The sequence below is a fragment of the Nesoenas mayeri genome (assembly GCF_963082525.1).
Source record: "Nesoenas mayeri genome assembly, chromosome: 5".
NCBI lineage: Eukaryota > Metazoa > Chordata > Aves > Columbiformes > Columbidae > Nesoenas > Nesoenas mayeri.
This window is the reverse complement of record NC_137548.1, coordinates 34,629,360-34,648,737: the sequence shown is the minus strand read 5'-3', so window position 1 is coordinate 34,648,737 and position 19,378 is coordinate 34,629,360. Positions and strand designations below refer to the sequence as shown.

The following is a 19,378-nucleotide window of genomic DNA, read 5'->3' as shown; positions in this document are numbered from 1 at the left end:
TGCTGGATAATGCTTCTGAATGTGATTGTATGAATATGAAGAAAACTTGCTGTAACAAATTTGTAGTCTCCTTTTCTGATTGCTTTATGCCATTAGGCATTTTCAAGTAATAAGACATATGAAATATGGCAAGCACACAGCATTTGTGTACAAATAACAACAAACGCTGTTTTAACTTACGCTTCTACAGAAAAGACAAACTTTCCATCTTTTTGTATTCCAAAAAGGATTAATTACAGCACTGTCTATGCATCATTCCCTCTGTGAGTAGAATAACATTGACTTAACTACATTTTTGTCTCTTACAAGAACTAACTTTAATTCAAGAGTAAAATCTTTCATTGATTAACATCTGTCAAGCTTCGCACAGCTTTCTCTTAGTGCAACATAGAAAATGGATATATACGTTATCAAGTGATACATACATCATATGAATTAAGTCCAAACAACCTCCACAGTGCCTTGTAACATGTAGCATCAGGCCTTTTCAAGAAGAAAGCTCATCAACCTATCTGCCCAGCATCAGCCAAGAGAGATCTTGGACTCTCTGGCCTACAGAAGGCTCAGATGCAATCTCCTTGATGTATATAAATACCTGAAGAGAGGGTGTAAAGCAACCTAAAATTACATTTGGCCCATTGAAGGCAACTGTGAGGCTGATGTGGCCCCCAGTGAAAATGGGTTTGACACCCCTGGTGTAAAGCAAAGAGAACCAGGCTCTTTTCAGAGGCCAGTGAGAGGACAAGAGATAATGGGCACAAACTGAAACACAGGTGGGTCTGTCTGAACAACAGGAAAGACTTATACTATGAGGAGGACTGAGCACTGGCAAAGGTTGACCAAGGGCATTGTGGAGTCTCTAGTCTTGGAGTTATTAATAATCAAAAGCCATCTGGATAGAGTCCTGGGCAACCTGTTCCAGGTGGACTTGCTTGAGCAGGGGCATTGGACCACATGACCTCCAGAGGTCCCTTCCATCCTCAGCCATTCTGAGGTTCCATGAATCACTGCCACAGGGCATTAAAGATCTGAAAACACAGGAATAAAGACTATCTATTGGCTTACTCTTCCACATGATTAAACTAATTAACTTTAAAAAAAACAAATATATTGTTTCAACAGTTACTCTCCATTCTCTGTTGTGCTTCTTCAGCTTTGCTAGGTGGAAGGACTGTTTTCAGAGGTGTAATATACATTCTCTCATGTATGTTGTTCCTAGGTCTGTGGAATAAATTCTCTCATCTCATTAGTTTCAAAACATATATACAGACTTTTCAAGTGTTTTGAGTTAAATATTTATATTTTTAAGAAATGTTAATAGCTTAATGTTACTCAGAAAACACACAGGAATATCCAAGTCCCCCTCCTCTGTAACATTCTGCTGCAGAAAGGAACAGTGAAAAAAACTTTCTGTTAAATCGTGTCTGTTCTTGTCCCATATATTTAAGCAACATGAAAGCTCACTGTAAAGGACAATGAGATTTATAAACTATAGAGAAAAGTTTTGAGGCAAACTGATGATATCTAGACAGTATTCTTCTCTGCTCTCTGATTTTAGAGACACATGTTAAACATCTAGAGAAGCAGAGAGTAGAATTAAATTCTGGAAAATTCTGTTAATTCAAGCATACATTAATACAAATTTGCACTTGTGAATATAAAGGTGTTCCTTCTTTTTAATTAGTCAAATAGATTGATTTTTTTTTTTTTAATTCATAGGGTTATGGTCAGAAAGGATATGGTATGGAGACATATATATGTGTGTGCCTGTGATGCTTGAGATAAACCAGCACAAGATATGAGTTTTTAATGAATGTATATATTCACCATCATCAAGTGAAAAAAGTGAAAGCCATCCCTTTTTATACAAAAAACAAAGAACCATTTTGTTACATATATATCCTGGTACCGAGATGTATACAGCTTCCCAGAGAGCAAAGAAAAATAAAATGGAGTTATGCTGTAAAGAAAGTTTTTTACATCTAAAAAAAACACATATAAATGGAAACACTGCAATTTTGGAATGCCTTTGCTTTGTCTAGATTGTTGTGCTATAGATAAATGTTTAAATTTCTTTGAAAAGAATATGCACATTTTCAACCCTAGAGTTAATTACTTGGATCCAAAGTCTTCTACCCATTTTAACTTCTTGTTTAAGAATACATCTAAGATGTTCAGTATGCAGGACAACTGTTCTAGGAGGCAGAAGAAACTTAAATGGACAGTGTCCTTCACTTTGCTATAAAGTTTTAGTGGACAATACACTCTCGTAGACATTGTACACCCTGAACTCTTGCATTACGGAAGTATTTATGTAGACAGAAAACTTACTAGGAGATTTCTCTTCTTCCTCCTTAGGCTCTACTTTTTCTGCTTTCGGTGGACCTTTGATTTTGTACATTAACGAACGGAGTTTGCCAGTCAAGGAGGAATCTTCCTCTTCCTCTTCCTCTTCTTCTAGTGGAATACCTTAGCAGATAATAAAACTCGTTAGAAACAAGACTTGACTTTAGAAGATCAACTCTTTTTCAATATTTAAATGATAGCAAAATATCCACATGGATCTTTTTAACCAGCAGATTTCACATAGAAAAAAAAATGTAGTAAGGCCAGCAGCTTTAACATATTAGCTACAGTAGCACCCCTTGAATTATGCTTATTTCAGTATACATACTTCTTATATCTAGATTTATAGTACTGTTTTTTTGGTATTATGATCAAAGAGGTGATATTTTTTGAAGATTCTACTATGGCAATTAATTTTGACTCAGAGTCATATTTGATTAAATATGTGATCATTTGTTTCATATTGCAGAACATAAGCTAAAGAAAGAAAAGTGTGGTTGTGTGTCCCAATATATTACAATTTTTCAGTCAAGATATTTAGCAGTCATAAGCAAACCTGTTAAATGAATTTAAAACAATAAGAAGGCAGATGTTCAGAGATTATATCAGTGATGCATGGTTTTCATGAAAATGTTTACGATCAGAGAGATTGTAATTTTACATGGTAGTTTGATACAGTTCAGTTCACCACATTGCTTCACAACCATTCAAAGCATTTTCAAATCTTTCACAGTTCTTAGTGATGATTAGATACCACATGTGTTACGTGCAGAAGCACAGAATATCTAAGCAGGTTTCCTTCAGACCACAGCTAATCGTGCTGAGCTGAAAAATAAGCTTTTGCTCTTTGGCTGCTGGTTGAAGTGAAAATGAGAAAAGGAAAAGATTTCCATACAGAATACTAAGATATGAGCTGGAGCAGAGGGAAAAGAATAAACTGAAGAGGCTAAAGCAGGTATTAAAAAAGCGAAAAAAAAAAAAAAAAAGAGAGAGAGAGAAAAGTAGAACCGAGCAGGCTTTGCTGCTGGCACCTACCAAGGGGAAGGAGTTAAAGTTATGACTAGGAGTGACTAAGTGACTAGGAGACTTGGAAGAAAAAAATTCAGAGGCGGTGGGAAAGAATGAGAGACCTAGAAACTGAAATTGGAGACTACATATGGAATCTTAGGAATGGACAAAGTGAGACTGGCTGGGCAAAACAAAAAGCTAAGAATGAAGGAAGGCTACAGTCAGTCTCAAAAACATAGGAGCAGGAAATTGTAGCCAATAAGAAGAAGAAAGAGAAAGCACACAAGTATGCTAAGGAAAGCAAAAAGCTATCTGGCATTAAAAAAAAAAAAGAAAAAAAAAGAAAAAAAAAAGAAAAAAACCCAGACTCTCAAAGCAAGAGGAGACAATTGGAGAAGAACTCTTGAGTTCAAGAAGAAATGCACTGGCACGATGAGTAAAGACAGTGTTGGACTGAAGGAGGTGGGATCTGTGACTGTTCCAGGCAGGGTCTTATCCAGTGCCTCATATCATTCATTGTTCATTCTGCATTCTTTTAGCATTTCAGTCCATTCAGAAGCTGACCAGCCCATATTACTACTAGTTAATCACTTAATTAGGTGGCCAGAGGTCTGCGCACTAGAACAGATGGTTCCAACCCAGATAAGTGTCAATTCGATATTATACAATCAAGTCTGCTGTACACTTGCTTAGTTTGTTTACAACCAAGAAATTACATGCAAAAATTATGATAGAGGACTATTATTTTGCAGTCAAAATTAACCATTCACAGTTAGGACATGCTGAGATTAAGACTGTGTGAGTAACTTTAATTCAGACTATTTGCGTACTTTCATTATGAAGCAGCCTTTAATTACTTGATTGCATACATATTTTTCCACTTAGACTGCAAAGCATACTTAGTATTAAAAGGCTGATTAAATATTCTGAGCACAACTATTCATTTTATCTGCAGCTGTGATTGCTTAGTACTGATTTTCAGGACAAAGTCAGGACACAGATAATGAGGAGCATTTATCCACAGCGACCACCTATGATAAATCTGTACAAAGTAATGAATATAGTTTTATTTATAATCCAGAGGATCATTAAACTATTTTAATAATGAGACTGTGCTTTCTGCCCTTCTCTGTCTTCAATTCTCTCTCATTCATTACACACATTTATAATGTATTAAACAATAATAAAAGTACGCCCCTAAAAAGGAAAAAACAAAACAGAACACTACCAACAAAAAACCCCACACAGTACAGTTTCACTTTATGAAAAGATGAAGAGTGATCAGGAGCTAAGCTAATTCAATATCAGCAACAAGACTACAAGGTAAAATAAATATATTGCAAAGCTAAGACACTTCCAGTGAAGTTGGGGGTCTTCCATAATCTTCATCCTGGTGTCTTAGAGAAATCTCTGATGCCAAACAGGCATTATCTTTGAAAACCAGAGGTTAGATCAAGTGCTAAGTGACTCAACAATGTAGTCAATGGAGAGAAAGGGGAGTGTTTATGAGGATATTTATTAACTTTAAAGCTTGGAAGAAAAATGCTGGAATGAAAGAAAGAGATTTGGTAAGCATTTGGAAGCAAGGAGGAATAACACAGGAATGTCAAAAAAACAAATTACCTTAAACCAACTAAATTTCCACCTATAATGTAGCTAACCTTACAGATACAACCCTTGATTTTAAGGACTTCCTATACTGTCTTACACAATTTCCTCCAAAATAAGCTGATGAAACACAACCTAGGTACCCACTGACTTACTCAACTTTGGCTGAGGCTAAGGTTGAGGTTGTTGAAAAATGATAAATCTGGTTTATTATGAAATTGCAACTTGATGGTTGCTGGAGATCCCAATAGGGTACTGAGAAATAGCAGCACAAGGTGACAGCAGAAGCTGTAACAATACAAGCACAGAATGGCGTAGGAGGCACCATGGCTACAAACAGAAATTACAAACTGTTAATTACAGGTCACTAAACGAATGCAATTCCATGAACTGCGTAAAACTGGTTTTATCGATAACCAGTGAAGAAAGAACTGGCAGCTGTATTAGTAAACATTTAAAAGTGACCTCAAGCAAACAGAAGGAGGAGGAAGAAACTATTAAGATTACAGTGCTCTTCCTGGGGAAGAACTTGAGATGTTGTCAATTCACAGTAATGACCCTGTCCCCTTCTTGAACAAGATGGGTGCCATCAACCATAGGACCAAGAAATGCACTGGAAGAGTGACTACCAAGATATTTATCAAGTAGGTAGATATGAAAAAGCTTGTGTATCACTTTTAACTGTGTAGTTATTAGGAATGAGAAGTAATAACTGGATGACTCAGACCATAAATGTTAGTAACTTTCTAAATGGACTGATAATTCCAAGATTGTCTTAATTTAACTGAGATCTCAGTAGACTAACAAAAGATTCTTGGCATCACATATAAAATGTGATTCCTTAACCCAAATAAATTGCACAGGCTATCCATTGTAGCTCACCCTTGAACTACACCCCAAGGACATTAAAATTAAATGACTGGGGCAAGTAAAGCTATAATCTGCAGTGCGACAGTATTTTATAATGGTTGACCACGACAGTTATGTGTACACCAGAAAACTAAGCTAAAGCAGCAGCACCCCTTACCTACTGTTTTTAATTAGATTTTTCTAACACTTAACTTCACAGCAATAATGTTTCAGTAGCTTTTATCTGGTTGTACACATACACAGGTTTATACAAATCTTTTAAGGTAATTCAAACTTCTTTTTGGATTGTTTTTATTTTTTCTAAATAAGTCTAAAACTGATATATAAACAGAACAATACCAATAATATTTAATAGGTACATACCAATGGAACTTAAAACCATGCAGGGTTTCCAATACTTTTGTAACGTGCATGAAAGTCTCTCAGGAAAGTCACCATGTAGACAGTAAGACATTTAACAAAGAAACTTTGGGCTGGTATTTTTTTAAACTGATCTGTTCTTTTTTTCATGTAAAGTGTCAAACAAACATAAACCATAACAAAACCTTGCCACTCACCACAGTGAATTAAAAGATCATCATGAAATTCATATAACTCATCCCGAATTTCCTCTGGACAGGGACAATCCTCTCCCAGTTGAAAATTCAGCAACATATTAATCTTTAAGGGAGTTAAAACACAGTTACAACACTGAGGTAAACTAAGACATACTCTAATGTATAGCCATTCTTTATCTGTTTATGATCAAATTTATAATCACATTAACACAAAACACAGTTTTCTAATACAGCTTAAAGGACATACTAAAGTCATAGTACTTTGCAAGCTTTAATTATGATTAACATCAAAATACAGCTACACTTATTAATAAAGCTATTTCCTGGAGTTAGAAAAGACTATTTCCAGCATACAGATGTCAGCACAACAGTAACTTCCTGTTAACTTTTAGCACATGAAATTATCAAATTATCATAATCTTGCAGAACTGGATGAATCTCAGGTCTTCAGCATTAGGCAGTAATATTCAATTTTTCTATACTGTTGAGAACTCTTAATTTTGTTTTAGAGTTTGAATTCTGGAGCACAAGTATAAGCATTCTGACATTCAGTATTTTGTGGTATCTTAATAAATTTTTATTTCATATTCAATTTTGTTTCTCTAGTAGTTCCAATAGCAGTTTAGAACTCAGAACGTTATTATCACACAGAATTTCTTTATTTTTAGATTCAAACATTTGTTTAATATTACCTGTTCTTGAGGAGGAGACCGAAATTCTTTTGTCTTCTTGGCAGTCAAAGCAGCAGACATGTTCAAGGCTTGCATGAGTTCATTGTACCTGTACTTCTGATTATATTGCAATTTTGATACATAACGGTCTGCAAATGATACAATTGCTTCCACTCTATGTTGTAGCTCACAGTCACAGAAATAATTGAGTAAATGACACATCTAGGATAGAAAAAAACATAATTAAGTTCAACAGTTTAACAAACTCTAATTGGGGAAGAACTGTAGTGGATACTATACACTGCAACAAACTGTAAAAAATAGACTTTTTTCCCTTATTTTTCTTCTAATACTGTAAAGGTGACAAATTTACAGTTTTATTATCTGATTGATAACACTATATTGTATTTGCAGTGTTTCACTCCATGCACTCAAAACATGCAGAAATCATAGATTCATAGAATAGGTTGGGTGGGAAGGGTCCTTTAAAGATCATCTGGTACAACCCTCCCTCGTTTAAAACACACCTATGAAATAAGTACTTGTATATCTATTTTGAGTGTAGATACACGTAGAAAGAATTGCAGCATCATCAAATTTGGTTATTAATGTGACGTTGTAAGGCAAAGTGGAATAAAGATCTTCAGGATTTCAAATCTTACAAACTATAGGGAACAGACAAGCACTACCTTTCATCAATAGTGGAACATATGTAATATATTTATATTAAATGGTCACCTGAAGCTTAACAGATTCTGGTAATCTTGTCTGCAATAATCCCTTTGCAGGAGCTTTCGTTTCTTTTATTGCTTTCTCCCCAGCTTCTACAGCTTTTTCTTCAACTTGTGTAACTTCTTCCTTTTCCATCCTCTCTTCTGTTTCATCCTTGTGATCTCCAAACACATTGGGATCAATGAGGAGTAATACCTGCTTCACATCATCATCATCAAAAACCCCCATTATGAGCAATGTTGCTATCAGTTTAAGAACAGGAACAAACTGGAATGCAACCTGTCCTCCTACAGGGTCTCGTATATGAGCACCGCTACACTGTACTGCCTCTGTCAGCATACTTATGGCCTTGGATTTCAGTATATCAAGGGGTATCTCTGGGCTGGATGTCTGACGTTCTTCACTGGCTAAAATAAAGCATGGAGTCGAAAAATTAAAGTCTGGTTTCAGACAAGTGCTAAGCCCTACTCCAGGTAAACCATGTTTTTTTGTTTCATCAGGATATAACTTAATAGTTCGAGTTTCATCTGTAACTGGAATGATAAATTCATTATTCATCATGAGCTTGGCTTTCTTGGCATACTCTAAATGAATACTAATGAGCAAGTCGTAGAATCCAGAACGTAGGAGACCAGGTAAATATTGGTTATCTATTGTGTAAAAAAGTTGAGATACATCCACATGGCTACAAAGTGCATAAGCAACTCTAGTGTTACCTAGAGCACTAACTGAGCAATAGAGCTTTAAAGTGTGATAGTGAAACATCATCAAATCTTCTTGTTCACATAGTTCCAAAATATCAACGCATCTGTTAGGAATAAAGAAACAGAACACAAGTCAATTTCATGACTAGTGATTTTGTAAAAGAAAAGTACTATAGTCTCTTTAGTCAGTTCCACTTTAAACCATTAAGCTGGATACTGACTAATCTTAGCATGTGCATCACTAAACCACTGGAAAGGTGGTAATTTAATGAGATTATTTACAATTACTACTACATACGGGGCGGGGCGGGGGGGAAAGTAAGGAAAAATGGAAAAATGTAAGACAGAGAATCTCCTTTGGAATCCAGGGTAAATTAGAGCTTGTTTTTAAAATAAATGTATTTGGAATACTTAAACTCTGTGGTAATACTGTCACTTAACAGTGCCTTCATAGTTTATTGAAGATTACTATTTCATTTTTTCCACAATACACAGTATTTTTTACTCTTTTATTGAATTCAGTTTAATTAATGATAAATAAAATTGGTTATTGAATTATTCACAGAATTGCAGTATGTTAGGGATTGGAAGGGACTTCAAAAGATCATCTAGTCCAATTCCCCTGCCGCAGCAGGAACACTTAGGTGAGGTTTCACAGGAATGTGTCCAGGTGGGTTTTGAATGTCTCCAGAGAAGGAGACTCCACAACCCCCCTGGGCAGCCTGTTCCAGTGCTCTGTCACCCTCACTGAGAAGAAGTTTCTTCTCAAATTTAAGTGGAACCTCTTGTGTTCCAGTTGGCACTCATTACCCCTTGTCTTACCATTTGTTGTTACCGAGAAGAGCCTGGCTCCATCCTCTTGACACTCACCCTTTACATATTTATAAACATTAATGAGGTCACCCCTCAGTCTCCTCTTCTCCAAACTAAAGAGACCCAGCTCCCGCAGCCCTTCCTCATAAGGGAGATGCTCCACTCCCTTAATCATCTTTGTTGCCCTGTGCTGGACTCTCTCCAGCAGTTCTCTGTCCTTCTGGAACTGAGGGGTCCAGAACTGGAAACAATATTCCAGGTATAGTCTCACCAGGGCAGAGTAGAGGAGAAGGAGAACCTCTCTTGACCTACTAACGTTCTAATACACCCCAGGATGCCATTGGTCTTCTTGGCCACAAGGGCACAGTGCTGGCTCATGGTCATCCTGCTGTCCACCACGACTCCCAGGTCTCTTTCCCCTAAACTGCTCTCTAATAGGTCATTCCCCAACCTATACTGGAACCTGGGGTTGTTCCTGCCCAGACGTAAGACTACACTTTCCCTTGTTATACTTCTCTCCATCCTATGCAGGTCTCACTGGATGGCAGCACAGCCTTCTGGCATCTCAGCCACTCCTCCCAGCTTGGTGTCATCAGTAAACTTGCTGACAGTGCACTCTAGTCCCTCATCTAAATCATTGATGAATATATTGAATAATAATGGCCCCAGACTGACCCTTGAGGCACTTCACTATCTATGGGCCTCCCACTGGACTCTGCCCCATTGACCAGGACTCTCTGGCTTCTTTCCTTCAGCCAGTTCACAGTCTACCTCACTACCTGATCGTCCAGATTGCACTCCCTCAGTTTAGCTGTAAGGATGCTGTGGGAGACTGTGTCATATGCTTTACTGAAGTCAAGGTAGACCACATCCACTGCTCTGCCATCATCTATCCACCTCGTTATGTCTTCATAAAAGGCTATGAGGTTGGTCAAGCATGACTTCCCCTTGGTGAAGCCATGTTGACTGCCCCGAATAATCCTCTTATCCTTGATATGCTTTGACGTTGTGCCAAGGATAATTTGTTCCATCACTTTCCCAGGGATGGAGGTGAGGCTGACTGGTCTACAGTTACCCAGGTCTTCCTTGCCCTTTTTGAAGACTGGAGTGACATTTGCTTTCCTCCAGTCCTCAGGCACCTCTCCCATTTCCCAAGACTTGGCAAAGATTATTAAAAGAATTTGCAAAATAACTGAAAAAACTACAGCAGTTAAATTATCTTTCTGCTACTCTTTTGCTTATAGTTTGATTGTTGCTGGTTGCAATATTTGATATTTGGATAGATTTTTATTAAACTCACTCCCAAGATAAAAACTAGTGAAAATCTAAGTCAGGATCTTGTAATTAAGAACATGAAAACTTATTTCATGTATATTCAGAGAAAATGATAAATGAACAGATTACATGTTTTTATTATCAAAAAAAAAAACAACCAGCAAAATAATAGTTGAATGTTCTTTAAATCTTTTTCAAGCTAAGAATATCTCTGTGTTTAAAGACCTAGAGATTTAAGAGATATTGTATTATAATTTATATAAAGTCAAATAGTCAAGTTTTCTCTTACATGTGCAAATGTCACCCCATGGCATCAAAATCATCCAGCCTCTTGTATCTAGCTAAATTTCACAAATACAGCAGGTAAGATCAGAAATTGTAAATATTCTCTAAGGCAGGTTTAACCAATATCAGTTTTCAATACATATTGTCCACATCAAGGCACTGTAGTTCCTCCCAAATGTACCTGTTTTCTTCTGGAATATGCAGTGCCATCATCTGCAGAGGTTCCAAACACTGCACAATCCAGCCATGACGTTCACTGACACGCTCAGTTTCTACTTTTAGAAAGCTGTTTGGCATCCTACTCCATAAAACAGGTGTAATTGTTTGCACATCAAGGCGAGGGGGACACTGAGGAACAGGATTTCTTTCTTCACTTTTAAAGATTGCTGCTGACAAAGGCATGGTATTCTGAAACAAAACAGTGTATTAAAATTATGTTTTAACATCTGATTACGAATAAACCTATAATACTGAAAGAGAATATAATTTATTGATAGCAAAGAACACATAGAAATATGGAAGTTATTACAATAAACAAATCCATTAAAAACAAAACAAACAAACCAACCTTAAGGGTATTCTCTCCAGATAATTTTAGTGTATTTTGACAAATGCAGTTTACATTTGTTGAACAATTAACTTCATATAATAATTACATTTACAGAAGTAAATGTAGAAGTCAAAAGGTCACACCATTGGTTCTGTCTCCCTAAAGAAATCCAACTGAGCAGGAATTTCCATGGAAATAAACAGATTTAAAAGAGTACTTTTATAGAAAATACTTTGTACCTTTAATTTACCAAGTTCAAACTGAATCAAATTAGTGCTCGTAGGCTGTACAAAAGTTGCTGGAAAAAGCTTTGTGTTTGGTTCAACCTAGAAGAGAAATGAGATTAAAATATTTTTTAAGAAAACAACAAGAATCTCCTCCCAGAATATGACATAAAATAAACACTATAGAGCTTACACTTCATTATCAAATAACTGCAGACACTGTACTACAGAGTTCATTAGTGTCTATCTGTATCTCCAATATAGTAAAGCATTTGCTGAGTTGTCTTTATAGGCCCACCTAACTTGCAGGCAGGGGTGTCTGTTTCCTTATGTGTTCTCAACACCTGTAATAAGAACTTCAGTAACACTACATATTGATTCTTCTCAAACATATCCAAATCTAACAACTCATTCTAAAGCAGATTTTTAAAAATCTAGCCCCTTTACAGCTGCATAGTTTGTCTCTTGCTCTAGGAAAAACAGCCTCAGCACAGACTAAGGGTAGAATGCAGCTTTTTAGACCATCACACATTTTTTAGAGTTTTTTCACATTTTATGCTGAACAAAATAATTCACTACCAAAAAAGTGCAAAAGCAACTTTCTAAGAGAGAGGGAACCACAGGGAGATAAGTGGATGAGAGCGCATCATTTGATCAAGACAGTACAAATCTTCATTTCCTATTAAGATTAGTGAATTTGCAATCCACATGCCAAAAGTTGTTTTTTTTTTTTTTTTTCCAAATCTCAAAGCTCTCTTTATTTCTGGACTTAGCATTTGTCTCCAGTCTTATAAAACCACAGTGAATGACACTGAATCACACCGCTGCAGTTTTAAAGTGTCTGATTTGGTTTAGTATTTTTTTTGACAGCTACATTATCCTGATTTTCCTATTATAGTTGGACTCAAAGTACACACCAGAGTATTATTACCAGTTTATTCTGAAGAACTGTCTACAAGATTACTTCATCCTACTGCCATGAAAAAAAAATAAAGAAAGAAGTAAAAATATATTTATAGAATGTAATATTTAAAATGTTGCAGTGTGCCACGGTGGCTGAGAGAAGGTAACTCTATACAATCAATTCAAGGTTTCAGGAGTTCAATTAAATATTTTAATCACATCATTGTGTATTTTGTGTACTGTTTATATACATTATGCGTACTAAGTACAATTGTAACACTCATTTCGTGAAGGAGTCCAACTGCTAACTTTGAGAAAAACTATCAAAAATTGCAAACCACACACACAAAAAATAAGTCTTTTAGATGAGAAAACAGCTCCAAAACAAAATATAACTTTAACAAAATGTAAAATAATACCAAATACTGAAAAATCTGTATGCAGAAAAGAAGTTTTTCAGATCTATGAATATTGCGATAGACAAAATAATGTAAGGCCAGGTATGTACACTCTAATCTTTTTGATAGGGAAAAAGAAAACACAAACTCAAATCCAGAAACAAAAGGTATCCTGGACTGAAATACACTACCAATAAAATGTGTATTTTATTTCATTAAAGTCTGAAAGTAACTGACTGAGACAATATAACCGTCAGCCTCTGAGCAAAGACAGATTTTTCACAGTAATAAAAATTGAATTTGTAACTTCTAATCTTGTTTAAAGGTCAGAAAACCATTGCTAACTCAGAATAAAATAAAACATCTTGTAAACCAATATTTAAGATTTCCTTTCTGCTATGAATACCTAAACATTGGCCTGACAATTAATGACACAATGTCAAGTATGTATGTATACACTATCTTTCATTTATTTTTCTATTATAGACAGTGGTGGTTTGGGGTTTTTTTTGTTTGTTTTGGTTTTTTCCTTTTTTTTTTTTTTTTTTTTTCCTGACTATCACCATGGCATTCAATAGGTAAATCAAGAACTGTAGCAAAATTAATTTCTTCTCCTTAAGCATTGGGCTTAAGCACTTCCATGTCCTGTTATTCTTTTCCCAGGATGCTGCTATTTAATATCCTCCCAGCACGGCACGGAAGTCTCTGACCACTCTTAGAAAAATATACCAAAATCTAGGTCTTCTAGATCTGCTAGAGCATCTCTCATCCCATCTACGGGCAGTGTCTGACCCTGCTGCATTCATTTTCAATGGAGTCAGCATACAAAGTTCCATTAAATTCAGTGTAATAACATTTAAGTTTTATCTGTATTACAGATTTGTTGGTTTTGTGTTGACAAAGAAGAAAGTGATGCATTGCTCCTAACACTGGAAAATGTCTTCCACAGTGACTACTTTATTATGAACAACTCATCTTACTAAAAGCAGATCTCATCAATTTGGTATTGAGAACTTCTGTCAACTACTGATCCATTTGCCCAATGACCCCAAGTTTTGAGAGCATTAACAGCATTTGGTGACCAGCCCATTTATTTTGGCTTTGCACAGTAATGTATATTTGCATTTTTGGTTTTGAAACTTATCAAATCAGAAGATTGACGAATCATAGCTATCTGCAGAAGACACAAACTAAACTTATTTTCTCAATCCATACAAAAAAATTACCATCCCTAAAGTCTAAATCTGATCTTACATTAATTTAAATGATTATTTATCCTATATAGTATAAGAGATTTAAATAATAAAAGAGATTTTAAAGAATAATTAACATTATAAATCCAGATTCTGAACTGCAAGAATTGAGAGATAAAAAGATACTTTTCTGACCATGTCTACCAATAGTCCTTCATCAACATTTGTAACAACTGTAAGAAGCTGGGAAAATGTAATCTTACAAAAGAGAGAAAAAAGGGATGAAACAGAATAATATAGGAAACAAGTTTTTGTCAGACAAATAGTGTCACATTAGATTTCTGAACAAGAAAAAATAATTTTATAATAGCATCAAAATGACCAGAGTACTAGACAGCTTCCTGAAAATCTGATAATACCTGATAACAAGCGCCAAGCTCTTTTCCATTGGCTGTGAATGACAACATTCCAGTAGCCAGGTCAACAAAGCATCCAATTTCTAAATCAACATTACTGCGACCTGATCTCTGGGAATTAGCAATTACATCTCCTCCCCAAACCATATAGCAATTGCTGCGCTTCACACTGAAAAAACAGCAAGAAAAAAGAAAAAAAATCATAGGTCATACTAAACCAAGTATTCAATGAAGATATGCTTTTCAACGGAGTAATAGTCAGAGAACCCTAAAGGTCTTTGTGCTGCTATTAGTTTTGTTTTCTCATTAACAAACCCCCTGGTTTTCAATAATGTAAGCATCATGGTTAAGGGATCAGACTAAGTGCATATTATTTTATTTCTTTTTTCCTTTTATATGATTATAAAAATTTCACATGCTTCAGTGTGCTTATGTAAAATACCTAAAAAATAACAGGTTCATCCACAGTGAGCAAATGTGGCTGTTAAAAGAAAGAAGTATCACAAAACATTTCTTCAAGCAGAACATTAATGATAAATAAACTCACTTTAACAAGTGTTTGCAAAACACATTGTCATGGTTTAACCCCAGCTGACAACTAAGCACCACAAAGCTCCCTGTTCATTTCTCCCCCCTCTATCCCAGTTGAAACCAGGACACACATTCGTTTATAAATGAGTACAGAACACTCCTACATCATAATTGGCTTTCTTATTAGTTTAAATTAACATTTGAAATATCATCAAGCTTGTGAATAATTCACTTTTGAACAACAGTACTAAAATAAGACTTTAATAAGTGATAAATAAATCCATACCTTTCATGAACCCTGCCTCTCTCATCACCTAAAGTAACTGTCACTGTACAATTTTTATTTAGGTCAAAATTCTCACTGTAAAAATGATAGTCTGGTGTTACCCAGCCAACCCAGACAGAGGATGGGTCTTGGCCAGCAAATATCCGTAGTGAATAAAAATACTGAAAAGAGGAAAAGAACATATTAGTAATAGAAATCTAAATTATTTTATCAAGGAACACTCATACAGTGATTAAAAAAGCCTCCTATATATAAAATTTTAATAACAGTAATTCACATTCTTTTAAGAAGTTATTTTAAATATTCATAAATTAAAAATGAAACAAAACCAAACCAACCAACCAACCAAAAAACCTCACCAAAAAAAACACAAGAAACCCCAAAGAGATAACTAGTTTAAGACAGCAAGGTTTATGCCTCAAGTCATACAGCCCTAGGCATTATTATTTATACACAATGTTATATCATAGTAAATTATTTAAAGCCTTTTTTTTTTTCTTTCAGCAGATCAATTTCTAATGAATATGTTGCCATGACTAATTCTACTTCAAAAAGTTAAGAAGAATTAAGCATCTCAACATAATTACTTACTGTAGTAGAAAGAGCAGCAATTTCTTGGCTGTGCTTTCTAAAGTGAAGGAACATCAGTAAATTAGTTGAAAACATAAAAAAAAAAAAGTAGTAAAAAAAAGCACTCATCATTAAACTAGGTATAATTATAAGCTAACCCATGTTTTCTGGGTACTGAGTATGCATAAATAATTTATGTGCACAAAGACTGTACAGGATGCAAGTATACACTCAAAATAACTGATTGCAGTTAAGGCTAAGAGGAGAGAAAAGAGAGATTTACAACAGTTAACTAAAGATTAAGACAATGCTGGAAGGTACCAAACTCAGTAGTACCCAGTCTCTTTAAAAATCTTTCCCATAGTCTTTTTTTCTTTGCATAGATTAGGCAGTTTTTCAATAACGATGAGTTATTAAACAATAACACAGATGAGCGTTAATCTAATGGGCAGAAGATTCTCAGATCATTTTCCAGCCTGGCTGAAAAGTTTTACAAATCCCAATGATTTTGAAAGGATGGCAGCTGCTTAGCAATGAATAACTAGAAATCTTGTAATGCACATCTTCAAAAATTATTCTCTCTGGTCTGGATAGAGCATTCAGCAGCAAAATTGTTTTATAAACTTATTAAAACCATCAAAATAAAAAAAAAAATCAGTAATATGCATCCTATGTTAGTGTGTGCTTAGTGGAAAAACAAGTATGAAATCTTGAGTGTACGATAAAGAATAATAGAACATATTACATTCACATTGAGAGCACGAAATAGGATAACTAAACCAAGCCTAACCGTTTTTGGAAAACATCAGATGAGGCATTTTCCACACCCATGCTGAAGTTGAAAGATGAGCGGAACTCAATGGGCATACTCAAACGACAATATATCATGTCGGAATTGCTGTTCTGTGTGCCAAATGTTTTGTGAGTAACTTTTAATCGAGGTGGACTCTCAATGGTTCCATCAATTCTACATATCTGAAAGTAATAGAAGTAATTTGAAAATAATATTATTCCAAGAAAAATGCTGAAAACTTTCATTAAGCAACTTGAGGGTTACATAACAGAAAGAGTCTAATTAAATTTTTCAAAATGAATTAATTTCAAAACTATGCAACTTTCTTCTCTGACAGGGAATTTAGCCACAACAACATCAATTAGTAAGATATAATAGCACAGATAGGTATATCCATATGAATGGTAATACTACCATATCTGAAGTTGGAGACAGACAAGATCACGTGGAATTATCTAAGAGTGACTTCATAGATTTAGATGACAAACTATCTGATGACAGTAAGTATCAGTAAGAGCAGAATGTCTCAGCTTGCTAAACAAGCAGTTCATTAACAGGTGTCTCCCTAACATGTAATATTACCTCAATGTGAGGATGATTTTTTGGCACATTGACAAATGTTGGTAGGCGTTTACTAAACCACATAGCAACATCTCGGTTCATGTTGACAGCAAAAGGTTCAAAACCTTCTTGAAGGCCACACATTGTATAATACTTGAATGTACTGGCATCCATTCCGAGGTTCATACGACCAATCTGAGATAGACCCAGTGCACAAATTGGAACAAAACCTAAGAAAATCATAAAACAACAAAATCAACAGTAATTAATTTGGAGAACACAGGCATCCTATTTTGGATCCAACTAATGCAAATTAAACTTTAGCTCCTACAACTAATGCACATGAAATGATGACAGTAGCAAGGATTTAAAGCCACATTAAATACTAATGTCTCAGTTTAATATAATTGCTACCAAAACCCTGAGGACTTAGTCAATGAATGGACATTATGCACACTATCCCATTTATTAGACCAGCTTAACAACTGTCATTAATAAGTAGAGTAGATTTGCACAGAAAACAAACACAAAAATGTCAAGTCAACAGGTAGATTTGTGAGGAACCATATTTGAAAAAAGAAGATTTGCTCAAGTCAGTTATTAATTTACTAGAAGAATCAGTTACCCTTCATCATTTTTCGATTAATAAACATGCCTTTCTAAAATGAGTTGGGCACTAGAAGACAAACTTGGCTAGATAAAAGTTATTAATAAATGTTAAGTATGCTCTCTCAAGGCACTGAAGTTTCAAATGGACTGAGGTGAAGCTCAGGTATCTTGGAAAATCTGTTTAAAATTTACTTTGTCAAGGCTGTTGAATTATTTCTCCATCTCTCAAGAAACAGAACTTAAAGCAACTTCAGGAGAAAGTTCAACATCTAATAGAGAAATTTTCTCTCCTATGCTTCAACATTAAGCCTTCAGAAAAGCTTTCTTAGGGCAGTCCTTCATTCTCTACCATTAGAAAAATTGTATCAATGATAAGATCAAAGAGGGAAAGGAAGCAATTGCGAAGTCTTCTGGCAGTTACTAACAGGCATGAAGCTACTACCAGTTGGAGGAGATACACTTCCAAATAAAATGTCAACTAAAAAATAAAACAAAAAAGTTTGAAAATTCACCGTCTCCTTCAATACAGTCAGGTAGATACTACTGTTCAAAAAAGCAAAAGCAAAAAAAAAAACACAAGAGGAAAAATAGCCAAGGAAAAGGAGAAATACAGATAAGCTATGAATAGGACGGTGAAAAAAAAATACAAATCAGACTCAGTTTATGTTGGAAAGATATGGTTTTTTTTGGTGCAGCCTCTCACCACATTGTACTCATTTTGTCCTTCAGACAAAAACATAATATGTGTATGCTCCAGCGAGATAATCAGACTATAGTTTCAGCTTTTGGGAATTTTTCACAGTGCTTTTTATTGCAACTTCTTAATGCTGAAGCTCAGTCCTTTGAGTAAGCATAGCAAGGCTCAAATAAAATTTACCCATTCTGATTGCTGAAATCTCATTCATGTCTACTTGTGGTTAAAGAAAAAAAAAGAAAATCAATTTGTGCTATATAAGCACTTCTAAAATAAATTTTTATGATGTTAATGTGTAGCACAGTCGGAAGGCTCACGTCAGCAAAATACAATTTCTCTGCTCACTAAGCCATTATGACTGACTAGTTTTTCTGTTTTTGTTTTGTCTTCTTATAACAATGTAACTATAAAAAGAAAATTACCACTTTCTATTCCAAAGTCAGCGAAAGCAAGTTCTGAACCTTTACTGGTTATAAGCAACTCTCCATTCAGAGTAAAGATAATTGATTTGTCATCTAAGTTTATCATACAACCAACCACATCTCCTGGTTGCCAGCTTCGTCCAAAGAATCCACTGCCTTGATGCCAACGCTGGCCCTAAACAACAGCAACAACAAAATAGACAAAACACCCCACAAGTAAGTAAACACCATGCTAAAATTAAAACCAACCAACAACAACAACAAACCACCAAAAAACCCACAAAAAAACCAAAACCAAAACAACAACCAACCCCCCTCCCAGCCCCCCCCCAAATAAATAAAACAAACAAATATTTCAC

General features: G+C 35.2%; 1 protein-coding gene across 1 annotated transcript in view; it reads right to left on the bottom strand.

Annotated features, from left to right (window-relative positions):
• The window catches only part of RYR3 (ryanodine receptor 3), a gene marked incomplete at both ends in the record, with an annotated part of 242,982 nt that overhangs the window by 107,700 nt on the left and 115,904 nt on the right, over window positions 1-19,378 (bottom strand). Inside the window, 12 exons of the mRNA XM_080345568.1 lie at window positions 2,332-2,469; window positions 6,390-6,492; window positions 7,082-7,282; window positions 7,799-8,600; window positions 11,051-11,277; window positions 11,659-11,745; window positions 14,557-14,722; window positions 15,371-15,531; window positions 15,962-15,998; window positions 16,731-16,915; window positions 17,316-17,524; window positions 19,020-19,194. Coding sequence (XP_080201694.1) covers window positions 2,332-2,469; window positions 6,390-6,492; window positions 7,082-7,282; window positions 7,799-8,600; window positions 11,051-11,277; window positions 11,659-11,745; window positions 14,557-14,722; window positions 15,371-15,531; window positions 15,962-15,998; window positions 16,731-16,915; window positions 17,316-17,524; window positions 19,020-19,194 — 2,491 coding nt within the window. The remainder of the gene's footprint in view (window positions 1-2,331; window positions 2,470-6,389; window positions 6,493-7,081; window positions 7,283-7,798; window positions 8,601-11,050; window positions 11,278-11,658; window positions 11,746-14,556; window positions 14,723-15,370; window positions 15,532-15,961; window positions 15,999-16,730; window positions 16,916-17,315; window positions 17,525-19,019; window positions 19,195-19,378) is intronic.